Source organism: Crocuta crocuta, unplaced genomic scaffold, assembly GCF_008692635.1.
Source record: "Crocuta crocuta isolate KB4526 unplaced genomic scaffold, BGI_CrCroc_1.0 scaffold217, whole genome shotgun sequence".
NCBI classification, from domain to species: Eukaryota; Metazoa; Chordata; class Mammalia; order Carnivora; family Hyaenidae; genus Crocuta; species Crocuta crocuta.
In genome coordinates, this window is record NW_027532208.1 from 1,436,045 (window position 1) to 1,459,259 (window position 23,215).

Sequence of the window (23,215 nt, forward strand, 5' to 3'; positions counted from 1 at the left end):
AATAAAAAAGAAAAGACGGTCTCTGCATTGGGAATGCAGAACGGGTGGGGGGAGGGGAAGACAGTGACTCTAAGTGTGCTCCCCCTCGGGAATTGGCACCTGCCAGCCAGGGTGGCTTTTGGTCTAGTCCCAGGGATGGGAGGGGGCTCCTGCCCAGCCATTTCGGTTTGCTTTTTTTTCTTTTCTTTTCTTTTTGTTTTTAAACCCGCAGGCTCCAATAGCCAAGCTTTCCTTAACTCTTGAAACAACAGAAAACCTCCAGAGGGCATGCAGGAAGCAGCTGATGGAAGCAGAACCAGAAGATGGGCAAAAGGAGGGGCTGGCAGCATGGGGGAGAGAGGCCGGTGTGAGGGAGAGACAGAGACAGAGTGACACGAAGAGAGAGAGGGAGAGAGAGAGAGAAAGGCAGAAGGGAACACACAGGCAGGGAAACGGAGAGAGGTGGGCCCAGACAGAACAAAGAGAGGGAAAGCTATTTCAATGAGGCAGAGTGGCCAGATGGGGTGAAGGGATCAGTGCATTTAAAAGGGAAGATAACACAGATTCAGTTTGGAGGCCCGATCCTGCCTCCGGTCTACCGCTTTCCCCCCCTCTGCTTTGGGGTCATTTTAGCAAAACCCATCCCTTCTGCCTTCTGGCTTGAAGAAATGCCAAGATGCGCCTCCCTATTCTGACTGCCCCCCTCCAGCTGGTCACTGTTCTTCCCTGCGGTGGGGGGGCGGGCCGGAGGGGAGGCCTGGGGTAGAGCAGGTCAGGCAGTGCCACAGGCATCTCTTCTTGGGGATCACCCTAGGCTATCCATTTCGTGATGAAGTTTGAGGCAGAGGCACAGGCCAGAGAGAGCCTAGGGGCCTTGCTCAGGAACCTTCTCTGTCATCCTCACCAAATGGAGGGGTTTCCCTTGACAATTCCTATGCCAGGGACAGGCAGAGCCAAGGCGCCCTGCCTTCTAAGTCTTTAAACACCTCACACCTTTTCTGGCACTTGGCCTTAGTATCTTCTCGTCCCAAATCATGTGACCATGAGCAGCCCCCTCTCTGTCTCACTATTTCTGTCCCCATGCGTGTGTGAACTGTGAGCGTTAGGGTTCCCTGAGTTGCTGAAGCAATAGTTTTATAGAGTTGGGTTTGCTTAGCGCTGGGCCCATCTATTCCCTGGTCTCTGTGTGGGCAGGCCCCAGGGCCAGGGAGTTGAGAGCTGGGAGTATGCATGGACATCTGGAGGTGTCCCCAGGGGGAAGGCAGGAGCTGAGACAACCAGCATCTCCCTCCCAGCCCCTCCTCCCTCACTCAGGGTTCCCAGACTATGCTTTCTTTCCATTGACCACTCTCTCCACCTCTTGGCTGTGGCTGGTGACCTTGAGGTTAGAGGGCTGGAGTCTCCTTTTGGATCGACCTCTAAAAAGCCATGTGACCTTGAGCTGGTCACTTGACCTCTCTGAGCTTCTGGGAACAGTAATAGCAGAACCCAGAAATCCCTTTGGGGGTTTAACCTTGACCTGGGATGGGACAACAGTGCGAGCACCCAGCTGGCATTAGTCTCAAGGAGAGGATGGACTTCTTCTCTTGCCTGGGAGTGTCTGGCTTTGAAGCCCCCACCTGAGCTAAACTCTCTCTGGTGTGGACAGCTCCCTCCTCTAGGATCTGGGGCCTGGCGCAGAAGGCACCCAGTGGCCTGGCCCTGTCTTGCTCAGTCATCTTCTACGAGATGGAATTGGGGAGACACAGGGTGCTCACTGCCCTGGGACGGTCCTCTGGTGATCTGGGACAAGTCTCTCTTCCTCCTGCCGTCTCCCAGCTTCCCTCCAAGCTTCCTTAGAGACAGGGACGTGGAAGAAAGGTCTGGGCCACTTCTGTGAATTTAAAAGCTGAGGCATTTCCAGCACATGCCCCCTGGATTAAGGAGAGGATTTGCTCCCGCTGCTGATTTGGCCTGGGCTGCTGGCGTGGGAGTCCTTTTTAAAGAGTTACCTTCCCTTTTAAATTCTGGTTACAAAGGGGAAAAAGAAGAAGTATAAAGAGCTATGTATACGATCAATGTTCACTTGAGATTCCGAACCCATCTCTGCCTTAGGAGGAGAGGCTCCCACAGTAACACGCACAAAAGCAAAATTCTAGAGCAACATAGAAGATAGGAAAAACAAAAAACAAAAAACCAACCAGAGAGATAGCTTGCATTTCTGTACATTACCAAAGGAAAAAAGAAAATACAAACAAAAACAAAACAGAAAAAGTTACATAAACTTCCCCACCCTCTTCCCTTGCCAACTGAACAGGAAATGGAATCACAATATTACCACGGTTCAAATGGGAGGCTAAAAAAACAAGCAAAAACATAGACGGGGTTAAAAATGTTGAGCTTTTCTTTTTTTTCTGTTTGTTCTCTCTCTTTTTTTTTTAAAGGTAGCGTCCAAGAACACCCCCACTCCCCCCAGTGCTTATCCCCAAAGACATTTTTGGTGAATGGCAAAGTCTCTGCCCCCCCGCATCTCACCTCCCTGGAGGGGGGCAGGTGAGAGGCCTGAATGTCCTGAGGTCCCAGATCTCGCAGGGCCCGAGGGAAGGGATAGGATTTGGGGAACATGCTTTGTGAAAGGGGTAAGAGGTGCTCTGTCCCAGGAGACTCTGGGGCAATGCCAAAATGGAATCCCATTCTGGGAGGCAGTCAAGATTTGGGGGCATCCTCCCCAAGGCTGGAGGCTACACCCTTTTCCCCGATTGCTCTGTCCTGGAGTCTACTTCGCCACTGTGGCCATTTTGTCTGTATGTGTCCAGGGCTCTTGGTGGCCTATTGCTCAGGGAGGGGAGGAGGCCAGAAGTGGGATGGAGCCTTCTTTGGGCCCTGGCTTTCCAGGAGGATGGGAAGCTCCCCTGAGAAGCTGTTTGGCGCTCTGAGCCCATAGTGGGGGAGGGGGGGGGAATGGGCATATTCTCTTCTGAGTTTGTCCACCCTCTCTGTCCTGGCTGCCTTCAGCTACCTTTGTGTGTCCTCTTCCACCCTCAAGACAGATCCAGGGACATTGGCATGATCCTCCCTATGTGGCCCAGCCAGGCCCTTGGGAGCTCCAGAGCCTGGCACCCAGTCCGAGTTTCGGCCGTCCCGAAACAGGTAACATCCTTAAATAAAAACCTTGAGACCAGGAGCCTTTTGTTAGCTGCCTTTGGCTTTCCTCACTAAGGCCTTGGGGGTAAGGGTGTTTGAGAAAAGAAAGGGAGTGAAGGAAACAGCCAAAAATCAAAATGAAACTGACCAACACGGACATGTTTGCTGCTGAGACCGGAGGTCTGGGGAGGGGCAGCCCCCACCCTCCCTGCTGGGAGGCAGCCTTCGGGTCTGGGGTGGGGGCACCTGCAGGCCTGTCCACCCCAAGTCCCTCTGGCCACCCAGTGCCCCTGCCAGTACTGCATCCCTGTCTCCCTGAGATCAACAGACACAAGGGGATGGGGGGCTCCCCTGGGGCTTGGGAGCACCCCCCTCCCAGCCCAGCCCCTCCACCTGCGAAAGGCTGAGAAGCCTGTCTGTTCTGCCAGCCCCTGCCATCACCACACCTGCTTGTGGGTCTCAAGAAGTCCCTGCCCTTCTTGGAGGATGGGTGGGGACCGTTTTTTGGGGGGTGTTGGTGTGCAGTCTCTGAGGGAGCAAGGGGGCCGCTGGCAGGTGCTTTAAGAAGGACGGAACACGGGGAACAAGGGTGCCTGCAGGTTTGAGACAGCTGTCCACACGCGGGGGCAGTCAGTCCCTGGGGGTAAAGGACACACTCTTTGGAAAAGGGACTTTAGAAATGGAGCTCGGTGATCGGGTTGGGGACAGAGAAAGGGGAGGGCTTTGAGGGAAAGGGAGGGGCCAGTGAGAGGGTTGAAGGAGGGTGGGCGCTTGGAGAGGGGGAGAGGGCTTGGGGAGGAGAGGGAGGCTCAGGGCCTAAGTGGTGCCCCGGGGAGATCCCGCCTCTGAATCCGGTTCCTGTCTGCGACCCCTCGCATTGTCCATGCCCCTCCCACCCCAATATGTCTGGAGAGAGGGAGGCAGGAGACCCTGCAGTCTCTTCAGCTCTGTACCCAAACTGGCTGAGAGCCCCAGTGGTCAAGCCCTCTCTGGCCACCGGTTTGCCAAGCTCAAGGGCGGCCCAAGCCTGCAGGCCCCCCTCGCCCTGACACTAGGGCCAGGTTGGTGCAACAACCAAGCATTCCAGACCGTTCCCGAGCCGGGAGGGAGAAGCAGAGCCTCCCTCCCGCGTTAGACACTCACCACGCCCCGCCCGGCGGTGACCCCCCCACCCTGCGCGGCGCAGCCCGCAAACGGCGCGGGAACCCTCCGCAAAGCGAAGCGTACGTACATCTGGCGGGCTGTGCGCCGAGCCGGGGCGGCTCCCGTGCGCTCCGCTCCGCTGTCTGTTGCCGCCGTTCTGCTGGGGCGACCCCCATCCGCTGCCGCCGGACGGGGAAGGCGACCGGCTCCCGCTGGACCGCTGGCTGCCCGTTTTCCGCCCGTCATCTCGGTGCTTGGGGCTCAGCCTGGGGGGTGGGGACGGGACGTGGCGGGCAGCCGGCGTGGGACCACCCCCTCTACAAGTGGAACCGCTGCCCCCCCTCCCCCCCAAGGGCAGGCCCTTCCCCTGCCTCTCGCTTGCATTTAGAGAGCAAGGCCCTAGCCCACCTATTGCCTCGATTTCCAAGAGGCACGGCCGGAAGCTCTTCCTTGCCCACTCCCAGGGGGTGGGCACCTGCACGTTCCTGGTAGACTTCCACCCACCAACTGCTGTTCTGCCCACCAGCCCCTTCCCCAACCCTTGGGAGGGTTTGATCCACAAGCCGCCTCCCCCCCCAGCAGAGAACCGAGCTGAACGACCTCTGGAGCGTTTGTTTCCAAGGGGCCATGAACCTACCTGCTGGGTGATCTGGAATCGCTGTAATGGGAGGAGAGGGAGGGGCTCTGGGAGCTGCCGCTGCTGTGGCGACGGGGCCTCCGACCTGGGGACTCCGCGTGTGGCCTGGGAGAGAAACCAGCCAGTCCCTAAGTCCCCCCCCCCCGACCTCCCCACGGGGGACCCCGTCCCCTACCGTGTCCTACAGAAATAGCTCCTCTAGTCCATGTGGGTCATTTGTGGGAATTAGGAAAAAGCACCCTTTTCTCTAGACAGCCAGGATCCCCAAGACCTCACTGAGGGACGTGGGGAGTAAGGGAGTGAGGGATGTGAGGGGTAATAAAGACAGAACTTGAAAGAACCCAGGACTGGGAGGCAAGAGGCCTGGGTTTCAGTTCTGGCTCTGCCACTGACCCACAAGGGCTCTTGGCTTCCTCTCTGGGTCCGAATTTTTCCATCTGGGCAGTGGGGACAAAAAGAACTATCTCCAAGGGCCCAATTCTGGGATTCTAGAAGGCCAGGTTTGGGGGCCAGAGTGGGGGAAGGGGTGGGAGAGGCAGAGGAGCTAGAGAATGGTTCTCACCTCTTCCTCTCTTTGTTCTTCTCTTTCCTTTTGCTCTTGGGGCTTCGAGATCTGCAGAAAGCAGAGGCTGAGGGGACAGCTGGCCTGAGCCCAGCATGGGGCCAGGAGCAGGGCTGAGCCTAGGTACTGGGCTGAGGGAGGTGAGATTTGTTCCTGTCTGGGATCTGAGCCCCACATCCCTACCCCAGCTGGTGTGGACTTGCTCATTCCACCTCCCTGCTTTGGTTCCTTTCACACAGCCACGCCTCCTTCCTTCCTTCTCCTGTAAGCCCGGGTCCAGGATCACTGCCTATCTGGGCCTCAGGTGCTGCTCCTCCTGGGCGTGCCATAAGGGATGTATCCACCACCCCAGAAGGCTGACTTGTCCCTTCCTTCTGGAATCGGTCTCAGGACAGGCCCCTCTATGAGTCATCATGGTGGGGGTGGCCCTTCCACACCTAATTTGTGTCCCCTGTGTCCCAGGTCCCCTCAGATGGGGCTGTCTAGGGCAGAGCCGAGGCTTCCTCCCTTTCTGCCCCCTCAGAGAGCGGCCCACCTCTGGGCCAGCTCCCCAGGGATTTAAGAAAGAAATACTTGCCCATGGGCGTAATCTCCCTGCATTTAAGTCCTCTGGCTTCTCACCATGGGCTGTCCCTAGAGCTTTCCATCCCACCCAATCCTGCCCCATACCGTCCCATCCCATCCATCTCCCTGGGGCAGGCCCCACAGTGTTCTCCTTCCCCCTTTGACAAAAGGACTGAAACGCTTCCTTGTAGGTATCTAAGGTCTCATTCCACCCCTGGTCCCTGTAGATCTCTTAGCCCCACCCTCCCTGATGCCACCAGATTCCTGCTGGATCCTTCTAGTCCTGGACAGATGCCTCCTACTGACCAAGAATGAAGTGATGCTAAGAAACACTGGGATGTGTTTCTCACAGGAGCAGAGCAGGTGGGGGCAGGCCCAGGAGACCAAAGATTTTAGTTCTAGAACCCATGTTGCTTTGGGCTTCAGTCTCCCCACGTGGAGCTGGTCTAGCCCTAGGTCATCTCTAGGTCCTTTCCAGAACTCCTGGCTGCTGGCCAGAGGATCTGTGCAGATGGATGATGACCACTAGGGGGCAGTTGGGGCACATACTGGCCCTTAAGAAGTGGAGAAGAAAGGAAGGGAAGGAAGATGGGAAACTGGGGAAATTAGAGATTCAGGATTAGTTATTTATTTAGCTCCTGCCCCACCTGACAAATGGCCCTGGGCGAATTCCCACAGCAGAAATGAGACTGGGGACTCTGCCCCTCTTCAGGGCTGCTGGGAGGGGCTCTGGCCCTCATGCCAGCCAAGGGGTTGGGACTGCCCTACATCTTCCTTCTCTCCATGCTGTTTTCTACTTTCCCTACCCCAGCCTCTGTCAGGGCTCTTGACTTTCACGTCTTCCCCTCCCCTCCCCTCCCCTCCTCTCCCTTCCCCTCCCCTAATCCATCCTGAACAAGTCACTGTCCTGCTCAGAGCCCCATGCTGGCTCCCTGCCCTACGTGGTTGGAGGCCAGCTCCTTGGCCTGTCAGTCAGGTCTCTTTAGGGGCTGGCACCTGTCCTCCAGACAGCACCACCAGCCACAGCCACAGCCACAGCTCGCCCACCTGTCTCCTACCCATCGAGCTTGCCTTCTGTATGGATGCCCTTTCCCTGCAATGTGGGGTCTTGATGCTTCTCCCTTCCTGACATCAAGGCTGATTCATGGGACCAGAAAGCGTTGCAAACAATTGACATTCCTCCTCTCCCCCCTCCACCTTTCCCTGCCTGCCTCCCAGAAGGAGTCTCAGGGGGAGGATGGAGCAGGGGAAGACCCTCACCACCCCCCTCCCATCACTTCTTCCCTTGGGCCTTGGTCCCCGAGGGATAGCACTAGCCTCTGTCCACATCCTTAGCAGGGCATCACTCACCTGTGTCGTCTCTTCCTCCGGGACCCAGAATCAGACCTGTAGGGCCACAAAAGGGTTCTCTTGAGCTTGTCTGGGGTGGCCTGGGGACACAGATCTGCACAGCCATGGTCCTGGGCTGACAGGAGTGAGAGGAGGCCCCAGAGGAGGGAAGGTACCTGTCTCTGCGGTGCTTCTTCACACTCTTCTTCTTCTTGCGCAGGGGTGAGGAGCTCCCACAGCTGTGGACACAGGGTGGGGTGGGCTCTAGTGAACTGGTGCCCTACAGGGAGGGGCAGCTGGAAATGGCTGGGGAAACCTGGGTGCCTCCGGCATCCAGCTGAAGTCAGCTGCCCATAGTACAAAGTAACCTGACGCCCTGAGGGTCAGGAAGGGCCCTAAGGGTAGGTGATGGAGCCGCTCTGCTGTCCCCTAGCCACCGTTCAGCCTCCTTGGCATTGTAAGTGAGGGCTGTTTCAAACCCAAATGTTAGAGGCTCCAATGGTGGCAAAGCTGGCACATTGGCAGCTTGCAGGGTCCAGGGCCTGAGGTGACAGGCCTCCTGTCTCTGGGGGATGGTCTTGGAGTCTTGTCCACCCACAGACATCCTCACCCCTGTCCCCCAGCCCCAGTAACCAGTGACACTGACCTGCACTCGGAGTCCAGTCTCCTCTTTTTGCTGAGGGTCAGGGAGAAAAAAGGACAGACAGAGTTAGTTGGGGCTCCAGAAGTCTGCCAGGGTCTCATTAAGGACAGGAGAGGGGGACACACAGATGGGGAGCCACAGATGTGACCCAGCTAAACCCCTCCTCTCCAGACCACTCACACTTGAAGTGTTGAGTGCAGGACCCCTGGGGGAGGGAGGTGGGGGGCTGGGAGCAGGCCGACTGCGACCTAGGGGCCGGATCAGTGCGTCTAGTTCTAGGGTAGATGAGTGCCACTGAGGGGAGGGGGCTGGGCCAAAGGGGGGCGCTCCGCGAGGGAGAGGGGCCTGGTGAAGGGAGGGGTCCGACAGGGGGTGGGGCCAGTGAGGGGGAGGGGCCTTCGTTGCCCCGCCCCCGCACAGTGAAGGGGCGGGATTCAGTAAGGGCAAAGGGTCGAGGCTGCTGCTAGGGACGGGTTTCACAAATGCGACTTAGGGTCTCACAAATGCGACTTAGGGTCTCCTGCCCGCAGAAGGGGGCGCACCTGGGGGACCCCACCCCTCCCCCTCCGGCGGGCGGCGCTCTCACCGGCTTCTCCGGTGGCCACCTTTCTTTTTCTTCTTCTTCTTGGGAGGGGGCGACGCCGAGCTGCTGGACCAGTGCTTGGTCCTGGGTGACAGGGGGTGGGACGTGAGAGTGGGCGGTGAAGGAGGAGGGGAGGCTCCGGCCCCCTTCCCCCCAACGCTCCCCGCCGCGGCGGGCGCTGACCTGTACCCCCGGTGCCCGCGGTAGCAGGCGGCCGGGCAGTCGCAGTCCACTGGGCCGTCGTCCTCGTCCAAGGGCGCGTACTCCAGGCCCGGCTCAGCGCCCTCGAGCAGCCGCGGGGTCTCCGCCACGCTGCTGGCGACAGGGACGCTCACCACCCGCGCCCCAGGGCTGGGCCTTCTGCCCCCTGCCGGGTTCTCAGCGCCGCACCCCGAGGCTTGGTCCTCCCTCAAGGTCTGCGGGATGCTGCCCCCGAGCCCTAGAGGGTCAGGCGGGGATCTGGGCGACCCAAAGGGCTGCTACCCTTGCAGGCGCTCGGCCTCAGCGAGGCCCTCCCCACGCTCGGTCCCTTCTCTGGTCTCACCTCTCAGTGAGCCCCCTCCTCCTTGGTGTGGCCCTCCCCTCACCGATTCCCTCACCGCCATTCATGTTGCTCCTCTGCCCTCCCCAGTCCCCGTTTCCGCACAGAGCCCCCTTTCACGGATCCCTGTGCCCCTGAGCCCCACTGTCCTACCCCTACCCCGCTGCCCCTCTCTCAGCCCACTCCCCGTCCGCAGCCCCCCTTCCTCTCATGAGCCCCGCTCTCCCCGAGAGCCCCTTCCCACCCTCCTAGCTCCCAACCGCGCACGCTGGCCTAGTCCCCACCCGCGTCCCCGCCCCCACGCGGCCCCCCAGCCCAGGCTGCGGCTCTGAAATATTCATGGCCTCTCCTCGCCCTCCTCTCCGCAGCCTCACGAGGCCTGGCTGCGCTTCTCCCGCAGCCGCTGCCGGGCTCTCATCAATCACCGCCGCCCGGTGGCAGCGGCGCTGGCCCCAGCGCTCTGCCGCCTCCGAGGCTCCCCATCTATCTTGCAGAGCCCTCCCCCTGCACTCAGCAGGGACCGCAGCGTCCCGTCCCTTCTCCCGGCTCAGGAGCCCACAGCCAACTACTGCCACAGATGTTTGCTCCCTGCGGGCACTTCGCCTAAGGACCCTTTCTTCCTAAAGGCAGCAGGGCTTCCCGCAAGAGCGCGAGCTTTGAAGCAGCAGGCGTGTGCTCATCATGTGCTGCCCCTGAGTCCCTGGGTGACTTGGTACCTGTCATCCCCCCTCTCTGAGCCTCTTCTCCAAGATGAGCATGATAACGATGTTATAAGGCCGCTGGGGGATTCTCTGAGGGAAACAGTACTGTGCAACTTTTTTTTTCTTTAATTGAACGGCCCAGAAGCGACCCTCCAAAGCCCAGCTCCAGGGTAATGGCTTCAAAGTGGTGGCTTCCCCACCTTCCGTTCTTCCTTTCTTGCTGGCTCAGACAGTGCCCTTCCCAGATGCAGGCTCAGCCCTGCTTGGGGTACCACTACCCTCACTCCCGGGTGCTGCTCAGCAGCCTCACTCTTGCCCTGCCCAGAGTAAGGCAGGCCCACGCTGGGGACCGCAGAGCATTAAGGACATGACACAAGCTTTGGATTCGCACAGACAGGTCTCAATCCAGGCATGACCATGCTCACTGAGTCCCCAGGCCGTTATCTCCACAAGCAGGAAAAGAATATCCCAGCTGAGGAGAGGATTAAGCGAGATTCTATGAAGCTCCTGACACGAGTCAGTCGTCCCACACATGGTTGCCCCTTTTAGACCGAGGGGCCCTTGTCAGACACTGACACACCATCACCTTCTCCCCCTGGATTGTGATATATGAGAGAGAAAGAGTGAGAGAGAGAGAATGACAGACCAAGGAAGGCAGACCACAGCCACAAGGTGAAAGGATTTCCAGGAGCAAATCTCCAGAAGAGCACCCACTAATCTGTTCTTTGAAGAACTGATTTTGTATTAAAAAAAAAAAAAGAATTGGGGCGCCTGGGTGGCTCAGTAGGTTAAGTGACTCTGAGTTTTGGCTCAGGTCATGATCTCACAGTTTGTGAGTTTGAGCCCTGTATCGGGCTTTGCGCTGACAGCGAGGGGCCTGCTTGGGATTCTCTCTCTCTCTCTCTCTCTCTCTCTTTCTCTCTCTCTCTCTCCCCCTCCCCAGCTCATTCTCTTTCTCTCTCTTAAAATAAATAAACTTAAAGAAAAAGAATGTAGCCCAAATTCTGACAGTGTTAGCTAGCCTGGAGGCCAGTATTGAGAATGCCATTCGATTCCTAAACACAGACCTGGTCCTGGGCGATCCTGAAGTCACACAGGTAGTGTGGGAGGTTTCTCTGGGGTGATGGGGGAGGGCTGCAGGTCATTCTCCCCGCACCGCCACGGAGCCAAACATCCCCATACCCTCTGTTCAAACTTCTCTGCTCCTCCCCACGTTCCTCTCTCTGAAGCCTGTGGCTTCTTTCTTGTTCCTGAAATCTCCAGCTCTTCAGCTGGTCCTCGCCCCCGTCTCCACTGTCCCCAACCTTGTCGTCCCCACATTGCCACACAAATGCCTGACACATAAAACACAGTCTTTGGTGAAACTGAAGGGCACCTCGAACACTGTGTGGGTGAGCCGATGGCAGGAGGGAGCTTCCGTTTATCCTGATAAAGGTTATTTACAAATTAAAACAGCTCAGTCTGGGGGCTGCCCTGGGCAGGGATCCTTTTTTGCCTGTAAGTAACATTCAAGCTCCTCCTTTCCCGCGCTGCGCCCTCCTGCTCTGCGGCTGCACCCCTACAGATATCTTTCTTCCTCTGTCCCAGGGACAGAACTTCAGTATCCTCCCTCCCTGGGGTCTTCTCAGTTGGCCTTTCTCACTCAGTGGTCCCTTCTGAGAGGTTTACTTGGGCTCTTATCTGCTGGGAGCATTGAAGGACAAGCACAGGGCATTGAGTGGTGGGCTCAGGGAGGGGCACAGGGTCTCAGAACCTTCTGGTAAGACAAGCCCTACATGTTCCAGGGGTATAAATGGGCCTTGGCGACTTTTCTCTTGGTGACTTTGTGCAGCTGATATCAGTACATCTGTCTTTCGGGATCTCCCAAGGCTAGAACCCTGCATTCTCCAAGCCTGTGTTTCCTGGATGATAATATCACTAACCAGAATGTTCTCTAATGTTTCAATTGCTCTCAAATGTTCACAAATCCCAATCGGAATCACTATCTGATTTAGAGAAATCACACCTCCCCATTTTACAGATGAGAAAACGGAGGCCCAGAGAAGGAAAGGAACATTCCCTTTGGTTTTGGAACCTTTGAGTAAAGGATATAAGTTCACTTATGCAATTGGCTTTGAGAATTCACATGCAAACAGGACTGGCCTTGACTTCGCTGCAGATGTTAGCTCAGCCCTGGCCTCTCTACTTTATAAACACAGTTGTGGGCGTATGCATGGAGTTCTAGATTTGTTTAACACTTCCTACTCTTTAAAAAAAAATTCTTTTTTGAAGTTTATTCATTTCTGAGAGAGAGAAAGTAAGGGAAGGGCAGAGTGAGAGAGAGACACAGAATCTGAAGCAGGCTCCAGGCTCTGAGCTGTCAGCACAGAGCCCGACACGGGGCTTGAACTCACGAACCACGGGATCATGACCTGAGCTGAAGTCAGATGCTTAACCGACTGAGCCACCCAGGTGCCCCTTTGCTCTTTTTTTTTTTTTTTTAAGTTTATTTATTTATTTTGAGAGAGAGAGCGAGAGACAGCGCGCGTGCACGCACATGTACGTGAGCAGGAGAGAGAGAGAGAGAGAGAGAGAATCCCAAGCAGGCTCTGCACTGCCTAGCACAGAGTCCTATGCAGGGCTTGAACTCACAAAGTGTGAGATCATGACCTGAGCCGAAATCAAGAGTCCGATGCTTAACCAACTGAGCCACCCAGGCACCCCCTAGTACTTCCTGCTCTTAAATTCGTGTTTGTTATCTGGTTGACTCCTCACCACGTCTGTGGAATAGGTAGGGGAGGCATTACTCTCCTACGATAGAACGAACCAAGCCCCCAAGAGCTGACCAAAGCCAGTCAAACAGCCAGGGTCTGGTGACAAGAGACCAAGGATGGACGGACCAAGGGTCCTCACCGCACAGGACACATGTTGGACCGGCTGCCCCAGCCAAGGCTCTGACCTGGGTAAAGACTGCCTGTCACACGCTCTAGCTTGTTGCCAGCAGTTTCTCTCATTAACTGGTTCTGTTTCCCATTAGCCAGGAGCATAATGGCCAATGGACAGATGAATGAGTCCAGACAGAGGAGGGGAGGATTGCAGGCAAAGGGTCTGCTTTCTCTGCTCCTTCACTCAGCGGCATGACAAGTCTGCCTGGTGCCTGGGACAGGGGCAGCGGTGGCGGGGACAGGGACGAACAGGACGGCAGGACAGGTGGCAGGAGCAGGGATGAGTCAGGCCCTCGGCCTCTCCCCTTGCTCCTCACTGTGCATGGGGCACAAGGTCAGGCGTGATTCTAATGAGAGCATTTATCTCATTTAATCATTTAATGCTCAAACAGCTCTGTGACATGGGTACCATTGTGAATATTCCCATCTTATAGATAAAACAAGGAGGCACAGAGATATCGCACTGTGTAGCAAATTGGATGCACAGGAAAAAAAAAAGACTGGAATTTGCTCACTGTGTTAGGGAGTAGCTTATGAATATCGTTTGCCATAAACCTCTCCCAAGCATTTTTTAAATGTTACATAACTATGAACAATTATTCTTAAGGCTTGTCTATTAGAATGAGGGAAAAACAAAACAGAACTGGTAGCAACCATGAGAAGTAAGAAAGCATTGTGTGTATTCCAAAGAGGAAAAGGGTTTACTTTTATCCTGGGAATATCGGTGGAGTGGTTTTTAGAGGCAGCCCTGAATGACGGGGTGAATTAGAACCAGTGCAGAGGGGCCCAGGATGAGTAAAGGCATGGAGGGAGCTGGGAGCTGCCAGCAGGGAGGCTGGCCTCTGCGGGAGGCTGGGAGCTGGGAACGGGGCTGGAGTGAGTGAAGAGAGCCTTCAGTACGAGGCCAGGGTGTCTAGACTCAGCTACATGGGTGGTGGGGAACCACAGAGGGTTTCTGGGGTACAACAGGCTCCCAACGCCAATCTGTTTCCAAGGACAAAGGCGTGTCCTCTCTCACTGTCTCTGGGACCTGACTTCTCGCTGTCACCTGGCTTCCAGATTACTGTGCCAGCTGCCCCACGGTTCTCCCTGACTGTCACCTTTCTGATTCCTCTTTCCAAGAAGAAAGTCCCCAAACATTTGTCGGACCACATCCCACCTCCTCCAAAACCTTCCACCGGCTGCCACCATCTATGGAATCCGGTCCATATACTGCAGCCATATGATGTCCTGGTATCTGGGGTGGAGAGTAGACCGAAGGTGGTCTGTGTCAAGAGACTGTCACTCAAACTGGTAGATTAACGTAAGGAGGAAAGAGGATCCCTGGGGATAAAAAGCAGTGGGAGTGATTCTGCCCCTTGAAGACCCTTTTCCTGAATGGGAGGTACCATAGGCTCTTACAGTCCATGGAGGGTTAAAATCAGATATCCTTCCTCCTTTCCTCCCTGAGTGGTGACCCTTCTGCTGGCTCCGGCTTTGCCACCTCCCTCTGAGAGGGCACTGGATTTCTCCGTGTCTCAAAATGCCAGACTATGAGTGGGGTTGGGTATCAGGGTCAGGAAGCCAGAGGCATGAGCACAGGGACTGCCAGTTGGTCCCTTTTATAAAGAGGGACCCAGAAGTAAAGTAAAGGCCTAGAGAAGTCAAGGACCTGCCCAAGCCATATAGCCGGGGTGCGGTTGAGCTGGGATCCAGGGTCCATGGGGTTAACACTGAACTTAGAGGTTGAGACAGGTGAGATGCCTGACGCCAGAGCCCACACTCTCTCTCCACTACCCCGGACTCGGAGCTAGGAAGTGAAGATCCATAGTCAGATGCCAGTCCACAGGAAGGCACACGGCCAATCTGTCACCAGCTCTCTGTCACCTCCTCTGCCTTGGGCCTCGGGGCTCAGCACCACAGCCAGCAGGCTCCTCCCAGCCTGCGAGTTATTATCCAGGCCACCATCAGCCTCCTTAGCTCATCTCAGTCACCGTTTGGAGTGCTATTTTCACAGCATTTCGGCTCCCTGAGCTAGAAGAAACCTTCCGGCCCCACCCCTTTTCCCACATAGAGGAGGAAACGGAGGCTTTGGGGAAAATGGGGCGAGCTGCAGTGTTCCAGGTATAGGGATAGAGCAGTACACAAAACCGATAAGCTCAGTCTTCTGACAGCACCTTCTTGCACCCAGTGGAATCCCAGGGCCCAGCCTCGGCTACACTCTTCTCTGCCTCCAAAGCAGGAGTCCTCCCTGACCATCGAATCCTCCAGACACTGCCTCTTCCAAGGGGGCCTTCATGACTGACCACCCCAGCCTGTCGCTCTCTCTTCCTCCACTGAGCACACACAAGGGCTAAATGGTTCAAGCAGGCCCTGGTGTTTCTTCTTGTCAGGGGCTGCTGGTGATTCCTGGTTTCAGGTTTCAGGTTTGTGCTTCTACCCGGGGTGGGGCAGGGGGCCCACCTTCCCCTCCTCTCCTCCCTGCTCTTAGCACTGGCACGGAGCGGAGTGGGGGGGGGAGGCAGACACTCAGCACAGGCCCCCAAGGACATTTCTTATGATGACAGACACACTGGTGGATTTCCCAGTGCGTCCTGGTTCTTACATGCATCGTTCATTCAGGGAAGGACGAGATCAAGACCACTGGGAAAGACTTGAGGGTACCCAGTCACAGGGGGCATCTCAGCTGGGGAACAGATGAGATCCCCTTGTCCCAGGGAGAAGAGGGAAGGCAGAGGGGAGAGTCCAACATCTGGGAGGAAGAGAGAGGCAAAGGGAGACAGAGGGAGCCACCAGGGTGGCAGGAGGAAACAGAGAAGCGCATCCTGGAAGCCAGGGGAAAAGTAGGCTTCCAGAAGGGGATGCACAGGGGTGACCCTGGCCAGAGAGAGGCCAGGCCTGCCGAGACGCACGGGTCACGGGACGCAGGGCTCTGGAGGCCGTGGTGTGAGCAGGTCACAGGGGTTGGGGCGGAAGCTGACCCTCTGTGGCCTAAGGAAGTAGTAGCAATGCCTGCCACCTGCTCTACAGAAATTCGATTGAAAAGGGAGAGAAAAACATGGGATGGCAGCCAGAGGAGGAAGCAGAGCTGAGGAAGGACGGGGAATTCGATTAAAAGGAAGGAGCCTGGGAGGCGCCTGGGTGGCTCAGTCAGTTAACTGTCTGACTTTGGCTCAGGTCATGATCTCGTGGTTTGTGAGTTTGAGGCCCACATCTCTGCTGTGAGCATAGAGTCCGTTTCAGACCCTCTCTCCCTCTCCCTCTGCCCCTCTTCTGCTCACACTCTCTCTCTCAAAAATAAATAAACATTAGGGGTGCCTGGGTGGCTTAGTCGGTTAAGCGTCCGACTTTCGCTTAGGTCATGATCTCACGGTTCATGGGTTCGAGCCCCGCGTCGGGCTCTGNGGAGCCTGGGAGAGGGGAGAAGGGCAGGCTTCTTGCTGGAAGGAAGAGTCCACACAGGCCCCTGTCCCTCACAGTGTGTAGAAGAGGGTGATTTTCTAGAAAAGCACGGGGGTGATTTCAGGGGGCACAGGTCAGAAAGCCAGTCTCCGGGTCTGGAGGTGGTACAGGCAGCAGCAGTTCTCAGGAGCTTTAGGAAGGGAAGAGAGGGGCTGCCCTGCCCTGGGGGAGGGCGGGGGGGGCGGTGCGCGGATGGGCCTCCCTGACTGGAGGGGGCGCAGGAGTGGCTATGAGAGAGAGAGGTGGTGATCAGGGCTGCCTCCTCAGCCCGAGCCTGGCTCCCCTAGGTCGCCTGGGAGCCCCTCGCAAGCCTGGGCTGCCCTGGCAGAGAGGTCAAGTTTAGGTAGCGTACGGCGGAACTTCCCCATCCCTGGAGCCCCCAGCCATCCAGAAGGACGCAGAAAGGGTTTCCCGGCTGCCCATCCAGGTCTGGCTACTCCTGTAATGCTGTCTGTCCTTAAGACAATGGAGACAGGAGGGGCACCTCGGTGGCTCAGTCGGTTAAGCGGCTGACTTCCGCTCAGGTCATGATCTCAGGATTTGTGGGTTTGAATCCTGTGTCGGGTTCTGTGTTGACAGCTCAGAGCCTGGAGCCTGCTTTGGATTCTGTGTCTCCCTCTCTCCCTGCCCCTCCCCTGCTTGTGCTCTGTCTCTCTCCATCTCTCAAAAAAAACAAAAAAAAAAATTAAAAAAAAACCCTCAACAGGAGAATCTCTCAGAGGGTGCTGCTCTCTTTTTGTTTGGTGTGAGCAAAGGTGACAGGGGTTTAGGGGCCTTGGCAAGATGCCTGCTCCCCAAAGTAGTCCCACCCCAGAGGAAATGCCAGGAGTGTCTACCCTGGCGGCTCACGCACCCTCTGTCCTCTGTCCTGCCCAGAGCCAGAACCAGGTGGGGGCTCGGAGGCTCAGCGAAGGGAAGGCACACGATGCCCCTCAGGGCGCACTGCCTGCCAGGCATGGGGCGCGGTCGGCCATCCCGCCTGGCCTGGACCCTCACAGGCACGGGCTGCCCCCACTCTCCTACAGCAGCCTGCTGCATTCTTGTAGGGCATTCTTGTCCCCAGTATCTCTAACCCGACACAAATCCGCCTCCCCATTAGATGCCAAGCCCACGGCTTGTGTCACACTGGTGCTCCTCCTGTCCTGTGACAGGTGCAAGATGTGACCCCCGCAGAGCCTTTGCTCTCTTTACCTGATGGGACTTTAGTCACACTCTCAATTGCATTTGGTGGGTCGGTTCCTACTTTCCGGAACATGTGCTTACTCTGGGAACCCATTTTACAGGTGGTAATAATTGGGGAAGAGGGGCTAGCCAGGGGCCCCACTGTCAGCCAGCAGCCAGGCTGGGGTCAGAACATTTCTGAAGTTTCCTGATTTGCAGCCCAGGATTTCTCAAGCTGGGCTCCGAGCTGCCTCCCCTCACTGCTGAGCCATAGATAGAACCTGGGGCAGCAGGGGAGCCCTAGATGATGCCCCAGGGGGCCCCCCTGATTTGTGCCCGGGCCAGGCTGGTGCCCTCCCCTCCTCCTCTTCCTCAATGCCCCCCAGTCCCCTAGAGGGATCTTGGAAAGGCCCCTCTGGCACCCAGCTACTGCCTGAACTCACACCCTTCAGTCCCCCACCCCCATGCAGGGGAGCACTCACATGTGGCCCCCAGGCCGGTCTTCCCTGGTGAGCATTCCCTCCTTCTCCATCAGCATCTGCCGGAAAGTCCTGACCTTCTGTCGGGTCTCCTCCTCAGAGTACCTGCAAAGGTACAGGGAGGGTGAGGGTTGCCCTTCTTGGCTTTCCTTCCCTCCCCACCCTACCTGACCTGCCATGCTCCAACCTCCCTCCGCACCCATCACAAGTGCACCTTCCGGCTTGCAATGACCTGTCTGAGGTCACAGCACCAAGCAAGGCTCTCAGCACTGGGGAAGCTCAAGGCTTTTTGCCCCAAATCAGACAACCAACCAACTAAACAAACATGCACCGAGCAGCCAAACAAACAAATGAACCAAAAAAGGAAGTTGTCCAGGGAGGTGGGGGGAGGGGGGAAGACTGTGGGGAGGAGGCTGTGTGCTTCCTCCAGGTCCTCCCCCACCCCCAGGGCAGGTCNTCTTTTTAATTTTTTAAAATTTTTTAAATGTTTGTTTATTTATTTATTTAATTTTTCAAATGTTTATTTATCTTGAGGGAGAGAGAAACAGAGCACGAGTGGGGGGGTGGAGAGGGGGAGATACTGAATCTGAATAAGGCTCCAAGCTGTCAGCACAGACCCCGATGCAGGGCTCGAACTCACAAACACAAGATCATGACCTGAGCTGAACTCGGATGCTTCATTGCCTGAGCCACCCAGGCATCNAAATTTTTTAAATGTTTATTTATTTATTTAATTTTTCAAATGTTTATTTATTTTGAGGGAGAGAGAAACAGAGCACGAGTTGGGGGGTGGAGAGGGGGAGATACTGAATCTGAATAAGGCTCCAAGCTGTCAGNTCCAGGACTTTTCCGCTTTCTTGGCCTCAAGGACACCTGATCCTCACAATAGCCTTGGGAAGTCCTCAAATCATCCAGACCTCTGCGTGCAAGGCTGCAAGGGGCTTGTCCCTGATCTCAGTCCTAGATCCACTGCTTTCTGTTTGGGGGGGGAGGTGGGTGAAGTCTGATCTTTTTAATTTTTTAAAATTTTTTAAATGTTTGTTTATTTATTTATTTAATTTTTCAAATGTTTATTTATCTTGAGGGAGAGAGAAACAGAGCACGAGTGGGGGGGTGGAGAGGGGGAGATACTGAATCTGAATAAGGCTCCAAGCTGTCAGCACAGACCCCGATGCAGGGCTCGAACTCACAAACACAAGATCATGACCTGAGCTGAACTCAGATGCTTCATTGACTGAGCCACCCAGGCATCCCTAAATGTTCATTTATTTTGAGAGAGAGAGACAGAGAGACAGAGAGAGAGACTGCAGGGGAGGGGCAGAGAGAAAGGGAGACACAGAATCCAAAGGGGGCTCCTGGCTCTGAACTGTCAGCATAGAGCCTGATGCGGGGCTTGAACCCATGAACTGTGAGATCATGACCTGAGCTGAATCTGGCCCTTAACTGACTGAGCCTCCCAGGCACCCCAAGTCTGATCTTGAATGGAATCCCCCAACTTCTCTATTCCTTTCCCCCTCCCTCCCTAAGCCTGGGCTCAGGCCAGGGACCAAAGTCCAGAATTATCACCCTTGCTCCCACCCCAGGGTCAGTCATCATCCCCTGTCACTGCGTTCCTGTGACAGCCACTGCAGGGCCTCTTGGCTCCTCTCTCGCTCCCCCCTCCAGCCCAGTCCATGCTGCCCCGGGGCAGGGTGCAGGGGTCTTTGCTCACTCAGCCCCGTGCCCTGTGCCAGGCAAACAGCAGATATCACGTCTGTTGCTGAATGAATCTTGGGGTCCTAAATCCCTCACTCTCCCCTTCCTGGGCTGCAGGTCATTGTCCTGGATGGGAAACCTGGTGGCAAAATAGGACCAGGGTCCTGTCTTGTCTCCGTCCTCCACTCACCAGCCACTCTGTCCTCATGGCAGACCCAGGCCTCCGCACTCAGCTGATCCATGGAAATGGCACGTTGTTGCCTCTCAGGGACCCCATCTCTGTCCCCACCTCTCTTCTCCCTCCTTCCCTCCCCTTCTCCAACAAGCATTTGGGATAGGCCCAGCCTTTTTGGAGAGCAATCTGGCAATTCCTTTCAAAAGCCAGAAGAAATGAGCACATCTTTTGACTCACAAAATTAACTTCCTGGTTGAGCCAGTGGAAATAATCATGGCTAAGCACAAAGACGTGACTCATGGGATGTTTACAGCAGGACAGATACCCCCGACCAGGTTAGGTTGTGTTTCCATAGCAACCTGTACCTCCAAGTCCCGGCAGGTGGCTCCTGTGCTAGCCTCCTCTGTCGCCTGCCTCCTCTGTATCCTGCACTGGTCTGGGGGCTCCTGAGGGCAGAGACCTTGTCTGTCTGGATTGCCATTGTGTCCCCAGCATCTGGCACCTTGCCTGCCACACGTGGCCTCCAAACTGCTTTGACAAATGAGTGACCGGTGACAGAGAGGCATGAACAGTTTGAAGGGCGGATGCTCATTTTGGACGCCTGACCCTGGTGGCTGCGTGCCTTGAGCCGCCAGGGGGAGGGGGGGCGGCTGGAGGCAGGGAGGCCGGGGCTGGGCTGCTGCAGGGCTTCGTGCAGGACAGGATGAAGTCAGAGCTAGGGGGTGGGCGGGAGGATGCAGGGAAAGAAGTGGGCAGCCAACCATCTAGGACGCGGGATGACTGGGACCTGGGGACTGACTGCCGACTGGGTCATGCTCATCCATGTCCACCTTGGTCCCTGTTAGCCTCAGACTCGGGCATTTGGCGGGAGGTGCCTTGGCCTTGTTTGTTGGGCAGTACAGAGCCCTTGGCCGGCTGGGGTGTCCTGGTGCCCAGGAAGAAGGGGTGGTGGCCCCTCTCTGAGCAGTGGAGGCACAGAGCAACTGTTCCCATCCCACCTTCTCAGGGGACCAGCTTGTCACTGGCATCAGCACTGAGACAAACAGCAGAGGCCCTTCCATGCTGTCCAGACCCTGACTCATGGATCTCTGGGCAGGAGAGACAGGTCGGGATGGGCTTCAGGCCAAGGTCCAAGTTCCCCAGACTCCTGGAGGCCATGGAGCATAAGCGTAGGGGGGTGGGAGGTAGCAGCAGGAGTCAGGGTTTCGTTAAGAGCTGGACCAGGACACGTGGAGGGATTTAGGGCCCATCCCAGAGCCACCAGGTCTGAGGCAAGTTGAACTTCAGCGCAGGCCATTGGGAGACCAGGAGTGTTGGACTGAACCCACTTGGAGCCTTGGGAAGGACCCCTCTATACCCCAGGGTATCTTGCTGGGAGAAGCTGGGGACCCAGGGACGATCATCTGATTATTGCGCAAAGAAGTGTCAGGTACAACCGCTATCTCCAAGTCTCCTGTCCCCTCATACCTCTTGAGGTCAACCCTCAGCTGAGGCCACATTGCACAGTGATTAAGGGAAGAGGCCCGAGAGCCAGGTGGTCCTATGTTTGAGTCCTGGCACCCTCCACTTTCTAGCTCTGTGACTTTGGCCTCTAAACCTGTGAAAAGGGACAGTAACTAGTCTTTCAAGGCTGTCACAAAGATTAAGGGAAATGATAAAGCACTTTGTGCCGTGCGTGGCACATAATAGCTGCCCATTAAATAGTAGTGACCAAGGACTATTTGTCCCAGAGCAGGAGGGACCAAGGGTCTCGTTGTCCCAGGCTCCCTGCCCTTTTCTACCCCACTCCCCTGCCAGGTCAGCAGCGTTGCCAGTCGGTAATCACCTCGGGCCCATCTCCCTGTTCTCCTGGAGGCAAAGGCAGAGACAGGGAGGCTGGTACCCGGTCCTTGTGAAGGTGGCAGTGCCTGCCACGCAGGAGGCCTGGTTTCTGTGCCACAGCCCTAGACTGAAAGTCAAAGGCTTGGCCAGGGGACTGGGGACAGGGAGGGCAGTGACACCTGTCTCAGTGCCCCAGCCTCCTGGCTCAGGCAATCTGGCTCTCTTATCTCCTCTCCACTCAATGGGCCACAAGGGAAGGATATGCTAAATGTGTCATTGCTCCTCGGACCGCCCTCTGAGGGTGGGTCAGGGTGAGGGGACACTGCATTAAAAATATTTTTATAGGGGCGACTGGGTGGCTCAGTTGGTTAAGCGTCCAGCTTCTGCTCAGGTCATGATCTCACGGTTCGTGGGTTCGAGCCCTGCATCAGGTGCTGTGTTTCCATCTCTCTCTGCCCCTCCCCTGCTCATGCTCTGTCTCTCTTTGTCAAAAATAAATTTAGGGGCGCCTGGGTAGCTCAGTCAGTTGAGCGTCCAACTTCAGCTCAGGTCATGATCTCACGGTTTGTGGGTTCGAGCCCCGCATTCGGCTCTGTGCTGACAGCTCAGAGCCTGGAGCCTGCTTTCGATTCTGTGTCTCCTTCTCTCTCTGCCTCTCCCCTGCTCGTGCTCTGTCTCAAAAATAAATAAACATAAAAAATAAAAAAAAATAAATTTAAAAAGGGGCACCTGTGTGTCTCAGTCGGGCTCTGTGCTGACAGTTCAGAGCCTGGAGCCTGCTTCAGATTCTGACTCCCTCTCTCTCTGCCCCTCCCCTGCTCACACTCTGTCTTTCTCTCTCACAAAGATAAATAAACATTAAAAAAACAATAACTTTAAAAAAACATTTAAAAAATTTTAAAAGAGATCCTCAGAGTATAAAATGTTTCATTCTGCCTGTCTCCACCCAAACTGGGATGTTCCTACATAATCACTTCTGGGGTCACTAATTTATTCTTGACCCCAGTTCGGAGAGGGTGAGCAGTCTTTCTTTTCCCATTTGACAGATGAGGAAACAGAACAGGAACACTGGAGGCTTCCAAACTCCAAGCCCCAGGGGCAGAGCCATGCCCTGTCCACCTCCAGTGTCCTCAGAGGAAGGGGGCATGGGTGGGGGGAGGGGTGGAGTTGGGGCTGAGGTGGGAGCGGCACATCACATAGGCGGGGGGCTCTGTTCCTGGCCCCATGGTGATCGCAGGCTGCGTGCAGAGGCCACCCGGGAAGGTGATTCCAATTCAGCATCAATCACTGGCAAATTAGCCACCCATCCATCAATATTAAGGAAGAGATTGCTTTTTAATGGGGCCAAAGAATGTGTGTTCCTGTGACTAGTGGGAATATCTGTCAAATGCCCGAGAACCTGGTAAATAGACTCGAATGAACCAGTGTTTGTAGAAATGGATATTAATGACTGGATTTTATAACAGAGCAAGGGTCCCCGGTGTTTGTGGAGCACCTTCTGAGGACTGGCTGGAGGTGGGGGAGCCCTGTACAGCTTTTGCCCACAGGACATAGAACAACCCTCCCGCAGCCCTGGCTTGCTCAATTCTGGATTGTTGGGCCCTCCACTGACCAGGCTGCTGCTAGGGGTTCGGGGAGGGTCGCTGGTAACTTGAGAGCCAGCTTTATGGGAGACTCCAGTTTAAGGACCACCTGGGGTGAGGGCTTGGGTAGG

General features: G+C 56.0%; 1 protein-coding gene across 1 annotated transcript in view; it reads right to left on the reverse strand.

Moving 5' to 3' along the window:
• The window catches only part of SRRM3 (serine/arginine repetitive matrix 3), a 55,005-nt gene that overhangs the window by 8,896 nt on the left and 22,894 nt on the right, over positions 1-23,215 (reverse strand). Inside the window, exons 3-11 of the mRNA XM_077777862.1 lie at positions 17,814-17,915; positions 8,747-8,875; positions 8,567-8,647; positions 7,984-8,013; positions 7,514-7,576; positions 7,359-7,394; positions 5,445-5,495; positions 4,883-4,987; positions 4,334-4,511 (exon numbers count right to left, since the gene is read on the reverse strand). Of these exons, the coding sequence (XP_077633988.1) occupies positions 4,334-4,511; positions 4,883-4,987; positions 5,445-5,495; positions 7,359-7,394; positions 7,514-7,576; positions 7,984-8,013; positions 8,567-8,647; positions 8,747-8,875; positions 17,814-17,915 (775 nt within the window). The remainder of the gene's footprint in view (positions 1-4,333; positions 4,512-4,882; positions 4,988-5,444; positions 5,496-7,358; positions 7,395-7,513; positions 7,577-7,983; positions 8,014-8,566; positions 8,648-8,746; positions 8,876-17,813; positions 17,916-23,215) is intronic.